Raw genomic sequence first — 14,210 nt, 5'->3', positions numbered from 1 at the left:
TTCAGCCAAACATCTTACCTGGTTGCACCAACGGAAATATTGCCAGGAGATGTTTCTGACCTTCCTGCATAATATGGAAGCATGTGAAAAAAGGGGGTGGGGTAAAACCCTGTTTGCAGGTTCTGACACACAGGATTTGGCAGTTGACATAGGACCCAAGTCAGATGCAAGCACAGAAATATTCAAGCAGTTTTAAGCCTGAATATTAAATCAATCAAATTTCTATCTTCCCTTTTCTAAAATATATAAAATGCAAGAGTATTTATAGATTGGACTAAAAATTTTGTCCCAGAGGTATTACATCATGTCATGTGCATGAGAAAGCCTTTTGCTTTATGGAATGACTGTGCTGTAGGTGAAAAGTCATGTAAAAATCAGAGTAGACACTTGTTTCTCCTGTTTGCACTAGATAGTTTCTCTTCCAGATTGGCTGGCCTCCTTTTAGAAGGTGGAGCTCCAGAGCTTTATAACTCTGAGGCATATCTGTTCAACTTTTTTGCCAGAGAAGAACTTCCACTTAGCCTGGGATTTCAGAGGTTAGTACTCCAAGTCAGAAAATGCATTCAACAATCTCTACTGCTGTGCTGACCTTATCCTTGAGAGAAGATACAAGGTTTGGAGAGAGCCCTAGGTCCCAGCTGGGATTTAAAGCATCCCCCCCCCCGCCTTCCTGCCTGAACATTTTAGGTGGGCAAAGTTGTGACTGAAGAAAAGGACATTGTAAGCTTTCCTCCTTTTATCTACTGATCTGAAAGTAGGGAATGTTGCAGTAGCTGGATTTCTTAAAATGCTATATTTTAAAAAATAAAATAATTTCTAGCCACCACCATGAAAAAGAAACATGCAACCAAGTTGCACAGTTTTGCCTACACTGTTCTTCATGCAATCATTCATGCAAATGATTTCTTCTAATCTGAACAGGAACCTGAGAATTTATAGCCATGGCTGGAAAACCCAGGCTCCATTACTTTAATGGAAGAGGCCGCATGGAGACCATTCGTTGGTTATTGGCAGCAGCTGGAGTTGAGGTTTGTTTTTATTGCTTGAAGCAATGTTGAAAACAACTGCATCTTTTCAGGAATCTCTATCTAGGGTCAAAGTAGACATGCAGGTTTTTAAAGTGTTCTGTCCAGGTTCTGCAGACCTCAGGTTCCTCGCAGCCACAGAGCAGCTGTGGGGAATGGCTGTCCAAAAAATTCAGGAGAGCCCAAATGGCTCCACCACAGAGAAACACCATCACAGGGGAAGAAAGAGCTCCTGCCTGCCCCACTCAAGACTCTTTCCAAAATAGCAAGCGGGAAGGGTCTCTGTTTCTGCTGCTTTATGTGGAGTAGTAAAAATAGGGAAATACCGCCCCCCCCCAGTGCTATTTTGACATGGGGAAATGGCTTGAGGAGAAAGGCAGGAAGTCTTGCTTCCCCTGCTGTTCTGTGGCTGCAGAGAAGCTGAGTAGGGTCTGGGGAACTTGGACTAAACTCTAAAAACTTGCACGTCTAGTTTTACCCATAGGCAGCACCTGATTGAGTTCAAGTTACAGATGACAGTATCAACCCAGGGATGGGGAGGCTGGAGTTGAGATCCCCCCTTTGCCATGAATCTCACTGGTAACCTTAGGACAGTCTTTCTATTTCAGGCTAACCTACCTCACAAAGTCAGTTTGGGATAAAATGGGAGGGGCTACGTATGCTGCCCTGAATTCCTCAGAGAAAGGGAAGGATGAAATTATGACTGTTTCTATACCTCAAGTATATGGACAGGGCAGGAGATAGTTTTCCTTTCTGTTACACCAATGCTTTGATGTGCAAACCATTTTATACCTCAGCTTTCAGATACAAACCTATCTTTTAACATGCAATTAGGATCTATATTTACCCAAAATCCTCAAAGTATCCATCCACAACCTGCAGGTCTTCATTGTGCTGGAGTGAATGGACTGTCAATGCCTGTTAGAAGTACTACAAACACCAGGACTTCAGAGGGGACAAGAGAGCTGGAAAGACAGACAGGACAAGTCTTTGTATCCTTCTTAGGGTTGCCAGTCCCCCAGCCTCTGCACCTCGCTATGACTCAACTGGCCAGTGGGAGGAAAAAGCCCCAGGGATCAGCCCCAGGTGGCAAAAATCCTATCAGGCAAGTGCGCAGCAGGTGTGCTCCCCACAGCCGCAATGACATCACTTCCAGAGTGATGTCATTGTGCCCAACTGTGGGCATGCTCCTGCCCTTCACAGGGGCTGCTGTGAAGGGCAGGAGTATGCCCATCACCAGGCATGATGACATCACTCCTGGAAGTGATGTCGCACCAGGAGCTCACATGGAAGTGATCTCAAAAGGTGAGTGCCAGGTCTATTCCTCTCCTGTTGGGTGGAGAAAGGATCCTGGCAACCCTAATCCTTCCTGTTTTCCGTCCTGCTGCTTTCCCTTTGTTTACCAAGATTGCTATTCTCAAGGAAACTTCCTTCCTTCCTTCTGGCTGGCACTTCTCTCTCCTTCTTCCTGCTTCCTTCTTTGTCTAAACACCATGAAGGCAAGATGTGCTTTCTATAATCTCGCGCCATTCTAGTTTAGATAGTGACAAGTTCCTTCTCCGTAAAGGACTTCTATTTCTTTTGGAAAGCCTAGTGTGATCTTTATTTTTAGGCAGCGTTCCCATTCTGTTTGCAGTGCTAATCTGCTGATACATTGCACACTGTATTGTATCCAATAAACGGCAAGAGGAACGAAGGCTCCAGAAGATTCTGGATAAAAATTGCCCTTGATGTATATGTCTTTCTACTGGAAGAAAACAACAGCTTCAAAGCCTGATAACCCTCTATCAGGATTGACAAAAGTGATCGTAAAAGAGGACATGCAGTAGGGATCTTCTAAAAATTAACTTATGGATTTCAGCAGTACTGAAATTGAAAAGTTCTAACATTCATGAAATCCCTATAATCTTTTGTCTTTTTTATTTTCCAGTATGAAGAACAATTCATTAAATCAAAGGAAGATCTTGAAAAATTAAAGAAAGGTGAGTAAAATGGATGAATGTTTTATATACTCGCTGGTGAGTATACAAATACAGTTTTCAGTATTCATTTAACCATAGTTATGATTATGATGCACACTGTATCAATCTGAATTTGGCCCCTGTGCACATGGACATTATTCCCAGCAGGAAATTTGTAGCTGCAATGTGACTGACTGATTAAAAGTCGGGTTGGGAGAATCAGACATAACCCATAGAAAACTGTAATGTGTAGTTTGGCCCTTAAGGGTTAACAGTGAGTAACCCCCCATTGAGCAAGTTGGTTTAGCCCAGGAGCACTGAGTGAGTGTCTGGACTGGAGCAGAGCAGCCAAGAAAAAGGCTGGTTGCTTGGAAGCTTGATACAATTTTATAAGCTCATCACCTTTAATAAGGCTGTAGTTCGTAAACTGAAGAAAGAAGCCGGGGGTCCAGGTTGTTTCCATATCCAGTGGACTGTAGCAAGGGACTCTGGCACTTGGCAGATCCAGAAAGTTGAACTTTGCTCACCCTGAAGTATCAAGAGGCACTCCATTACTTGGCTGAACTCAAAGATGTTATTGACTGCGAGTTTCTATTCTTTGTGTTTGGTTGTAAAAATATAGTTGAATTGTTCTGAATGGTGAAAGGTTTTAATTTAAAGAAATTTCTTAACTTACATTTATTTTGCAAGTTTGGTTCATAATTTAGCTTCATAGAACCCATACCAAACAGAGGTTGTAAGTGTAGAGCAGGATAAGAAATGGCATCGTCCTCTGAATTCACTATAAATGTTGATTGAATTTTATCCAATTTCAGGAAATTGCTATGGTCAGCATTTGAGAACTGTTTTGTAATCTAGGAAGTTATAGGGGGCTGGACTTAAATATATTATTTTATTTATTCAACCTCTAGTATTTCACTTTGGAAAGAAACAGGTAACTTTAACACCATCAAAAGCAGAATGCAAGAGCAAGACCTAAATTCCAAACAAGAGCTGTGCTGCTGAAAGGCACTGTCTGGATATCCAGTAATTGAATTAATTTCTCATCTTCTGTTCACAAGATGGAGACCTGCTCTTCCAGCAAGTGCCTATGGTGGAAATCGATGGCATGAAAATGGTGCAGACCCGAGCGATCCTCAACTATATTGCAGCAAAATACAATCTCTGTGGGAAGGACCTCAAGGAGAAAGCATTGTACCGTAACATTGCTAACATTTGCTACTAAATACACATTTCTGCTTACTATGGGTGACGCAAGGAGAAATCTCCAGTTTCTCTCGCAATCTGCTGACAAGTTACAAATCAGCATATTTCAGCTCAGGGCCACTGTCAGCTGGGACAACAAATAAAAAGTAGATTGTGTAACAATGAGAACTAATTTGGCCTCTCAGTCATAGCAGGCAAGGAGAAAAAAATCCTTTCTCTCAGCAAACAAGATTGTTGCATTGCATTTCTGCATGGACATCTCCATATCACTTGGTCCTACCACATATACACAAATGTCGCACGTTCCAATTGGATAGCGCATATGGTATCACTGTAGAAATCCAAAATATGTTTTTCCTTTGTTTTTGGTAAGCTAGATGAGACACTGGGTCTGCTCCGTTCAGAACTCCATGGAGTTTTTTTTTTTAAATAGCTGTGATTAGGAGGACTGGATCAATGCTACTTATATATGAACAGGGGAGGGTTTAACCTTTCCTTCAGCACTAATTTCCTAAGTTGAAACTGTCGGAAATTGCAATGTCTGGTGTACTGCAGCAGCAAGAAAGGAAGAAGAGACTTCTATGCAGGGGGCAGCAAGGCTCAATTAGAGTAGCATCTTTCCTGTTTCCTGGGGGTCATTTCCTTGTCTTGTCTCCTATTGGGCTAAGCAGGGCAATATCCTGCTTCTTCTCTCTCCTGCCTTATCACTCTTCTCCAAGATGTAGTAAGATAATCAGGACTCTATCTCTCTTCTTCACTCTCAAGTATGTATTTCTTAAATAAGCTTTTTAGCCTCTTTAATCAGCACAGAATAACTTCTCTGCTTTATTTGCACTCTGCCAACAGAAACTAAGTTAGTTTCATTGTACATATGCTAGGTAAACCCTAGCATCAAGGCTGGCCCCACCCTTTCCCGTTATTTGGGAATGGATATCATTTTCTGAATTTAGCAAGACTAAAATATTAATCTCACCTCCACTATCAGTTCATTAGAAGGCCTTTTCTCATACCCTTTTCTGCAATATGGCCTTTATAGTGCCATCCTACTTGACCAGGTGATGTGCATGAACGAAAAGACTTCATGCAAAGATACTGGAAGTGAAGGGGTTGAATATTCAGAAGTGCTAAGTACATTCCCAGGGATGTTGTCTAACTGTAGTCAGATTGATATAATCTAGTTCAAGAAAGGAATGCTTCCGCTCTTAAATAATTTGGCCTTATTACTCTGAAGTCCGTGTATTTTAAAGGCAAGCTAATGCTCTTTAGCTATCTGGTATCATGTCTATACTCTCTTCCTTTCAGAATGGATATGTATATCGAAGGTATTATGGATTTGGGTGAAATGATCTTGATGCATCCTATGAAGCCAGCAGATGCAAAGGAAAAAGATCTTGCACTGATCATTGAAAGGGCCACCACCAGATATTTTCCAGTCTTTGAAAAGGTATGATTTATGCTGAAGACCTTTGTTCAGAGAAGTTTATTAATAAAGGAAAGGAATAGGTATGAGGCTGCTTAGTTTACCACCATGGTTAAATGATGGGGTCACCTATGCTCCACTATATTTAACAATTCTAACTGTTCACAGTCCCTCAGTTCAGTCTCATGATTTCCTACAGGAACTGCATCTCAAATATATATAACTCACTTGCCCTTTGTAAAAACCAGTTGTAATCATCACCATGGCACATCAGAATTCCTTTCCTTAATCTAGTGTTTCTGACACTTCTAATAGCTAAGGAATGTCTTTTTCTGAATTAAAATTGTAGACACATTCCAATTTAATAGCAAACCTTTTCGGCTGTCAGAGTGTGTTTCTGTATGGGACCCTGATTTCCATGTTCCCAACTCTAATGGGGCGAGTACAGCTCAGTGACTCATGCAGAGATGCAGAAGACATCCTTCTCTGGGGGAAGATTATTCAGCTCTGCATCTTTCCATTGGTCAATTTGTTACCCGAAGAGCAGGACTCCTTGTGAGTAGGGGGAATGAGCAACAAGGAGAAGCTTGCAAGAAGGGGGGTAACTGGGATCTTTTACGCCAATGTATACGAGGATCCCTTTCTCTAGAGAACCCTTTCAATAAGCAGGCAAATATTCAATCAAAAAAGGGTTTTTATTTAAAATACTACAGATCAACTGCACACAACACACAGCGCACACACAAAGCTAACTAGAAAAAACAGGGAGGAAAGTTGGAGAGAGTTGCAGAGTTGAGTTTATATTTACCAGGTCCAGAAGATTGAGGGTATCTGAGGGAGAGCAGCTGCAGTGACCAGTACTTCATGGCAAGAGGGAGAAGAGCTCAGATATGCCATCTGAGGGCATGTGGAAGGTCCAGAACACACACACACTTAGCACATAGCAGGACAGTCGGATATACTGTGAAACATGCCCTGAGGCAGGACTGAGAGTCTCTGCCCTAAGACAATGCCTTAATGGTTCTTCCCAGGGTGGGATGAAGGACTGGGAAACTGTCTTTGGGGTGAGACAATAATGCTGGCAAACTGTCTCCAAGGTGGGACAATGAACTAGGAAGGTTTGATTTGGTCTTCCTGAGAGGAACTATAGGTGTAAAATGAATATTTGATGACCCACAATGGCTGGATGGGTGAGGCTATAATAGCAGAGAGGGAAAAGGCTAGAATTGGCAGGGTGTGTGAATGGATTCATTCAAGTACTTCTGGAGACCTCCATTGTTCTATGGTTATGCACAAATTCCGGAGTATGGGGCTAAGTTAGTCTTACTTCACTTCTCACATTCCAGTACTTTTCCATCTCCTGCCTAGCCAGGCAGTTTGTCTGTGTTTTAAACACGTGAACAGAGGGGCTTATGATATTGCCATATTCATAAGCCTTAATATCATGAGGGCAAGACCACTTACAAATTAGCTCACTCAATCACTCTCAATGCAATGATACAGCAGGATTATCCCACTCCCAGAGATAGTAGATTGGAAGAAGGTATAATCAAAGAGCAGTGTCTTATGCAGAGAGTCAATCTATAAGAGCCATGATACAAATTCTTATCATGAAACGTTGCAATTTGGGTATGTGCTAATTTCCTATCCTATTGTGAGCCTCTTAAAATGTTTCCTGCTTTGTAGGTCTTCAAAGATCATGGGCAGGATTATCTTGTTGGAAACAAATTCAGCAGGGCAGATGTTCAATTGCTTGAACTTATTTTAATAACAGAAGAGCTCAAGCCCGATATTCTATCAAAATTCCCTCTTTTAAAGGTAAGTAATGCAATAATCTTTAACAAGTTGCAATAGATGTGGCTAGGTCATTCCTTGCTATATACTGGATGCTGTATATAGGTATACGTGTTATATCTCTAGAGCACAGGATCACATGATCCTAGTCCTTCATTTCAATCTCATGGTTTCTTATCAGAACAGCATCTCATATACATGTAACTCACTTGGCCATAAGGGCTGCACCATCAATTCAACGGAGGCAGTAGAATTCTTTTGTGGGCACATACCTGCATACAGAAGAGGTCTATATATTCATATGTGGATCAGAATAACTTTATGCAAAAGTCTTTAGTATTTTGAGCTTTTGTTCTTCCATGGGGCCTTAGAACTTCCAATTATGATCCCTCAACCAGAGCAACAGAAATTATTTCCAGCCCAACCTTTTGTTTGTTCCTCAGCTGTCTTAGGATTGACCACATATATTGACAGAATTTCGCAGTACTTTTATGATCTTGAGACCCCAGGCTGTCCTTTCTGTTGGCCAGACTAAATGCCTTCCGATGCAGTGTCCTTCAGGGGAGATACCAGCAAGTCCCCTTTTCAGAAAGACACTGTTTGTGTGGAGCCAACTGCCCAGATATCATCCAGCATATAATGTTGGAATGCCATTTATATGATAAGTTACGAAGAATGTTGTTTGGGAGGTTGCCAATATATGTTGAATGCCAGAACAATTTATCTGTTTGTCGTTTTCTGTTGAAGGATAATGATACAGTGATTTCTCGAGTGGTTGTGGAGTTTTTAGTGGGTGTGCTTAAGATTCATACAAGCTTTGTATAAATATATTGTCTTCTGATATTTTATGTAATTTTATAGTGACTTGTTTGGTGTCTTAGATTATTGTATGCCATTAAAGGTATTTGATTGATTGATTGATCCCCCAACCACAACTATTACTACTCTTCATTTATTGTGCGTGTCCTACTATAGTTCTGGGTGCTACTAAACCCACTCATGCCTGGAACACCTTGAGCCATTATTTTAATGGTTTAGAAGCTAAGAGTTCCTTCAATGTATCTCTCCAGCATCTACAAGGATGGATATTTTTTTAAAAAAAATACCCTGATCTCTTAATTTTGTTCAGTTCTTCAAAGGTTATGCCATCTGTCTGTCCAGCACAACCCTGTTTTTTTTCAATGAGGGTGAAATTAGGACAGTATAGTAAAGTCTTCCTCCCAGATTCCTTATCTGGATATCACACAATTGTCTCTGAATGCAAAAGGTTACACCAAGTCTAAAATATATATTTGATCAATTTTCACTAAATGGGCAAGACATCAGAGAAAGGACTGTAGACATGCCTAAAACATAATTATGAACTTCAGTGAAGGAGAAATAGTGACCTTAACTTCCTGAAGAGCATCCTTGAAATAAATGGGATTTTAGGTAGATGACAAAAATTTTCTTACAAGAAGTAACCTTAAGTTTCATCAGTTTTGTTACTGATTATACAGTAACCTTAAGTTCCTCAGGAAACAAGTGGCTCCTGAGAAATGGCACTGTTTCTTGCTAGAAAATGCTTCTTATTTCAATATTTCTCTTTCTCTCCCTCTCCCTCCCCCACAGGCTTACAAAGGAAGAATAAGCAACATCCCTACAATCAAGAAATTCTTGCAACCTGGTAGTGCCAGAAAACAACCAATGGATGAAAAAAAGCTTGCAGAAGCAATTAAGATATTCAGTTGAATCAAGACCATGGCTAATGTAGCTACAAGCTAAAATTGGGACACTCTTCGAATAAATTTTAAGAAGCTACCCGTATACAAGCATAGTTTCCAGACAAACTACAATGTGGAGTTAAATGTACAAAAGGCAAAAGTGATGGCAACCATGTGCTGCTACACTAAAGCACAATAAAACATTCTTCTATGCTGATATTTTGCTGCATGCTTTGATTGGCTTATTGGTGGCATCTGAGCTGGCATAACCACATCAACGGATAATACTTCCCAATGGTAACTTGCATGAGTTTGATGGGGAAAAACATACCTTGTCAGCTTGGTTACACTGAGGCATCTTCCAGGCAGCCTTAATGTTCCAATTTCAGTTCCCTTTGTTACTGGGTTTTTTCATCAGCTCCTTACAGCTTTATTGCATGTCCCTTGCTGTGCTGGCTTTTTTTCCCTCCCCACTTTTCTGAAACCTATTTTCCTCCAATATGTTTTTCTGAAACAGTTAGATTTCTTTTTCACCTGTCTGTAATGTCTGTGCCATTTGCTCGTCCACTTCACCATTTGATTTTAGTGCATGAAAGGCAGTGAAATTTTTTTAACTGCATGCTAGTGAGCTATCCAAACGGGTATACCACCTGTATGCTAAACAAACCTGCAATGGCCAATCAGTACACTAGAAACAAGCAGCCAGTCCTCTCCTTGCTGTCACCTGAAACATTTCTTCTAAAAGCATACCTGAGCACCATGCCTGGGCATGATTTTCAAGCTCTATGTGCAGTGTGTTAGGTTTTTTTCCTGCATGTAATCAGAAAGGCAAGCTATGATGGATTCCCCTTCACTCCCCTCACTGTGAGGCAGATTTTCGTGCCAAAATCAAAGTTAGCTTGCTGTATCTGAGCAGCCTCAAGTAACATGTCTCTGTTTATAGCTTTTTGTCTCACCCTGATAAGCGGGTATTTTTAGCTCAGTCCAGGACTTGATAGGGGAAAAAGCAGGAGCCTTCTTCCTTCTGTATATGAAATGGCAATGGAGGCTGAGTAATGTTCAAAAGAAACAGAAATTTTATTGAACAGGCAGGGATGGATTATAGGCAGTCAGTTAATGAAAGGACTGAGGTAAAACTTGCTGGTAGAACAGAATTCTTTTAAAGTAAAAGGCAAAACAGTTTGCTTGCAGCTTAGTTTCAGTGTTCTTAGTTCTTATTAGTGAGAGGTTTTTTGTTTACTCCTTGGGTTACAGTTACTAAGTTTCTCCACAGAGTTCCCCTTTTAAACTTAGGTTGCCAGATTTTAGTTCGACACAGCTTTACATTAGCCCTGGAGTTCTCCACAGAGCCAACCCCTTTTTTTCTAAACACTGCGCAGGAATTATTCTTCCTTTCCTAAGAAGAAATAACCCTTTCCTTTGGATGAAATGGGAGTCTCCACATGCTACCAATTTCCTCTAAGCCAAAACACACACACAGTTCTATTCTGGCTGTGTAAACTGGTTTTATACTGGAATTCTTCTCCTTCATGGTATGGCAACTGATATAGTTTCCCTCATTTCAGAAGGGTACAGGTCTGACCTTCCCCATCAGAGGCTTACACACACTCTCTTCAAATCCCAACTCCCAACTGAACTGCCAAATCCTGTCAGCCCCCTTCCCATCTTGAAGGTGGGTTCTGACCAGCCAATCAGAGGGAAGGGGGAAGCCTGCCAACCCAGGCCACTGTCAGCTCCTCCCTCCAGCCTCAGAGTGCTGCATGGTAGAAACGGTTATTTACATTGTGTCCCATCACACAAGCCTTTCTCTTTAGTTGCTGTCTGGAAGATACCTGAGTCAGAAGTAGTCCAAATTCTTGGGCCATCGCTCAGGCTAACCTGCCTCACCAGTTTGTTATGAGGATAAAATACAGAGAGGAGAAAAATATAAGTTGATTTGGGTCCCTGCTGGGAAAAGAGGTAGGGTGTAAATGAAATAACTAAGCCACACCTAATGTTGGGTGTTTGATTGGCTTTCTCACCATGTGGGGTCAGGGTCTCGACAAAAGAGGAGGGAGGAGGTTTCCTCCAGCCCCCTGGAGGAAAATTGCTTTTTCAGAAGTTTACATCGGGACCACAAAGCGTAGCATCCAGACAAGAATAAAAGAACATGAAAGACACTGCAGACTTGGACAACCTGAAAAATCAGCAGTGGCTGAACATAGCCTAACTCAAACAGGGCACAGTATCTTATTCCAGGACACCAAAATACTGGACAACACTTCCAACTACTTTGTCAGACTGCACAGGGAAGCCATTGAAATTCACAAGCATAAACAAAACTTCAACAGGAAAGAAGAAACCTTAAGAATGAACAGAGCATGGTTTCCAGTTCTGAAAAACACCAGGCTAACAAAACACTCTACACCCGACAATAGCCCTGCAGAGAAGATTAGCACATCAAGCACCAATCCATATGCAAAAGAACCTCCTCAGGATACAGTGAAGCCTCCCGCCATTAGCATTCCACACCCTGGGAAACTCTTACAGGATGACTCAGCTCAACCCCACCCCTCCTGAGTAGATACAAATGACCTGCCAACATCTTTTCCACACTGTGACACTGAGAGATCTCTGTCTTTTGGTGCTACACCTCTGAAGATGCCAGCCACAGCTGCTGGCGAAACGTCAGGAACTACAACGCCAAGACCACGGCAATACAGCCCGGAAAACCCACAACAACCATAAAATCTCAAAAGATCAACTTGTTTGAGAATTTGAGATAATATAGATGATTGCCTGTGTGGCTAGATGCACCTGGCAGGATTTAGCACCTATGAAACCGGTATTATTAGCCATAGCCTGTTTTCCATCAGAATCTCTGACAGGTAGAAATGCATTTGTGAATCTGGCCTTTGATTAGACACGATGTGGAGTTGGAATATACCAAATGTAATCTAAACCAGAGTTCTGCTAAAGAAAAAGATGCATCAGTTAATGTGCACAGATGAATCATTCTGGCTACATCCATAAGGAGGTGTGAAGACATGCCCTCCTCACAGCAGCAACAAGCATGGCAAAAAATGGTGGGAACGGCATTCATATAAACCTGTCCTTGCTGGGCCACTTAAAAGGCATGTATTCTATTGCTGAACCTTAATAGGATTATAGATTAACCTGGACTTCAGTCCCAATGAAATTAGTGTGGATAGTTCTGATTATCAGCTCAGACAGACCTGGTTATCAGTTCATAGTCCTCCAGGGCTACCAGATACTGGCAGAAAGTCAGCTTCGCTCAGCAAGTCTTTCAGAATACCCATCCTCTTGCCCAATGTACATTTTCCATGAGAACTGTTTCTACAACATGAGCATATGCAGCAACCTCATAAACTGGTCCAATCTGACTAGTATTGCTACTTGGACAGGGAATTGTCCACAATGCCATCCCCGTAGTCTGACACCTTTGCACTGTAGGACCTTTTGCAGGCAATACCCTTAGCAACACATTGGATCCAGCCAGCATTTTCACTCTGTCTTGCCCAGCTCTCTTCCTTAGTACAGCTGATGGTCTTAATCAGTGCAGATGCCATGAATGATCCCCAGCATAACCTTGTTGGAAGTCAAAAGGGACCCTCCCTCCCTTTGAACCAGTGGCTATGGTGATTTGGTCCAACCCTCTTCTCCCCCTACAAAAGCCAGAATATATTGCACTGCTGCATACTGACGTGGAACCATCGAGCCCCTGGGATGACTCTTTATTCTCTTTATTCTCCTTATGACTCTTCTCTGGAAGAAGTCCTCCATTATTTAAGACATGCATCTTACCTGGTTGTACCAACAAAAATACTTTTAACTAGAGATGCCAGAGGATGTTTCTGGAGTTGCCTGTCAGCATAATATGTGAAACAGGTAAAACCCTCTTTGCATCCTCTGACACAAAGGATTTGGCAGTTGGCATAGTCTGTTTGCTTGCCTATTTAGTGAATGTGGACCATATATACATTTGAGACTTTATGTAACATTTCTCATTCAGAGGCGATTGTGTGATGTCCAGACTGTAGACATGACCAAAACATAATTATGAACTTGTTTTCAGATTTCTGCAATCCACACCCTATTGGATTGTTTACTGACTTGCTAGAAAATGCTTCTTGTTCCAATATTCTCTTCCTCCTCCCAGGCTTATAAAGGAAGAATTAGTGATGTCCCTACAGTCAAGAAATTCCTACAGCCTGGTAGTGCGAGAAAACCACCAACAGATGAAAAAAAGATTGCCGAAGCAATTAAGATATTCCATGGCTAAGATTGGGACACTCTTCAAATAATTTTTTAAAAGATACCATTATCCAAGCACAATTTCCAGAGTAACTACAGCATAAAGTTAAATGTAGGACCAAGTGGCAAGATTTATGAAGCAGAAGTGATGGCAATCATGTGCTGCTACCCCAAAACACATTAAAATGTTCTGCTATGCTAGTATTTTGCTGCACAATTGTTTGACTTGTGGTAACATGTCTGAGCTGGCACAACCACATTGACAGACACCACTTCCCAAGAGTAACGTGCATGAATTTCATGGGCGAAAAATAAGATACTTTGTTACATGGAGTAAGATGCAGATCAAACCAAAGTGTTTCAATGGACAGCTGAGACACTCTGCATTTTCACTTTGCAGTGAGACCTGAGAAGATGCAAAGTGAGGTTCTGGCTCTAGGTGTGTGCTATCTGGAACAAGAACTCATAATCAGAATGCCTAGGGGCAACATATAGACACTAGACTGAAAGAAAAGCTTATAAGAAGAAAGAACCATGGGGCACCTTAATTGCTATCAGATTGCTTGTAGCATCATACCTATTTCTGCCTAATGGCAGAATTTTACACATGCATGCACGCACACACACACACACACGAACATAGAGGGAAAAAATTGGGAGCAGTGGAGTCAAAAGGCCATGGAATTCAAGATAAGTCTTCTTGTAAGTTTTGCTTTTTGTGGGCTTCTCCTCGCCCCTTTTGCTCTGTGCCCATCTGTGAGTATGTGTGTACATATATATCTGCAAACTCATGAAAATAATTCATACATCTGCCAAGCAGAAATCTAATCTATACAAGTTCAGGAGA

The 14,210-nt window shown here is 41.5% G+C and overlaps 1 protein-coding gene across 1 annotated transcript; it reads left to right on the top strand.

Annotated features, from left to right (window-relative positions):
- The first annotated feature begins 439 nt into the window (after positions 1 to 439).
- Positions 440 to 9,328, top strand: LOC129337568 (glutathione S-transferase-like). The gene is made up of 7 exons (XM_054991381.1): positions 440 to 536; positions 922 to 1,028; positions 2,956 to 3,007; positions 4,048 to 4,180; positions 5,495 to 5,636; positions 7,299 to 7,430; positions 9,018 to 9,328. The coding sequence occupies exons 2-7, from the start codon at positions 942 to 944 to the stop codon at positions 9,135 to 9,137; spliced, it is 666 nt and encodes a 221-aa protein (XP_054847356.1). The 5' UTR covers positions 440 to 536; positions 922 to 941; the 3' UTR covers positions 9,138 to 9,328.
- The last annotated feature ends 4,882 nt before the right edge of the window (positions 9,329 to 14,210 follow it).

Source organism: Eublepharis macularius, chromosome 1 (genome assembly GCF_028583425.1).
Source record: "Eublepharis macularius isolate TG4126 chromosome 1, MPM_Emac_v1.0, whole genome shotgun sequence".
Taxonomy (NCBI): Eukaryota; Metazoa; Chordata; class Lepidosauria; order Squamata; family Eublepharidae; genus Eublepharis; species Eublepharis macularius.
Note: the sequence above shows the minus strand (reverse complement) of the source record. Positions and strands in the feature narration are given on the sequence as shown.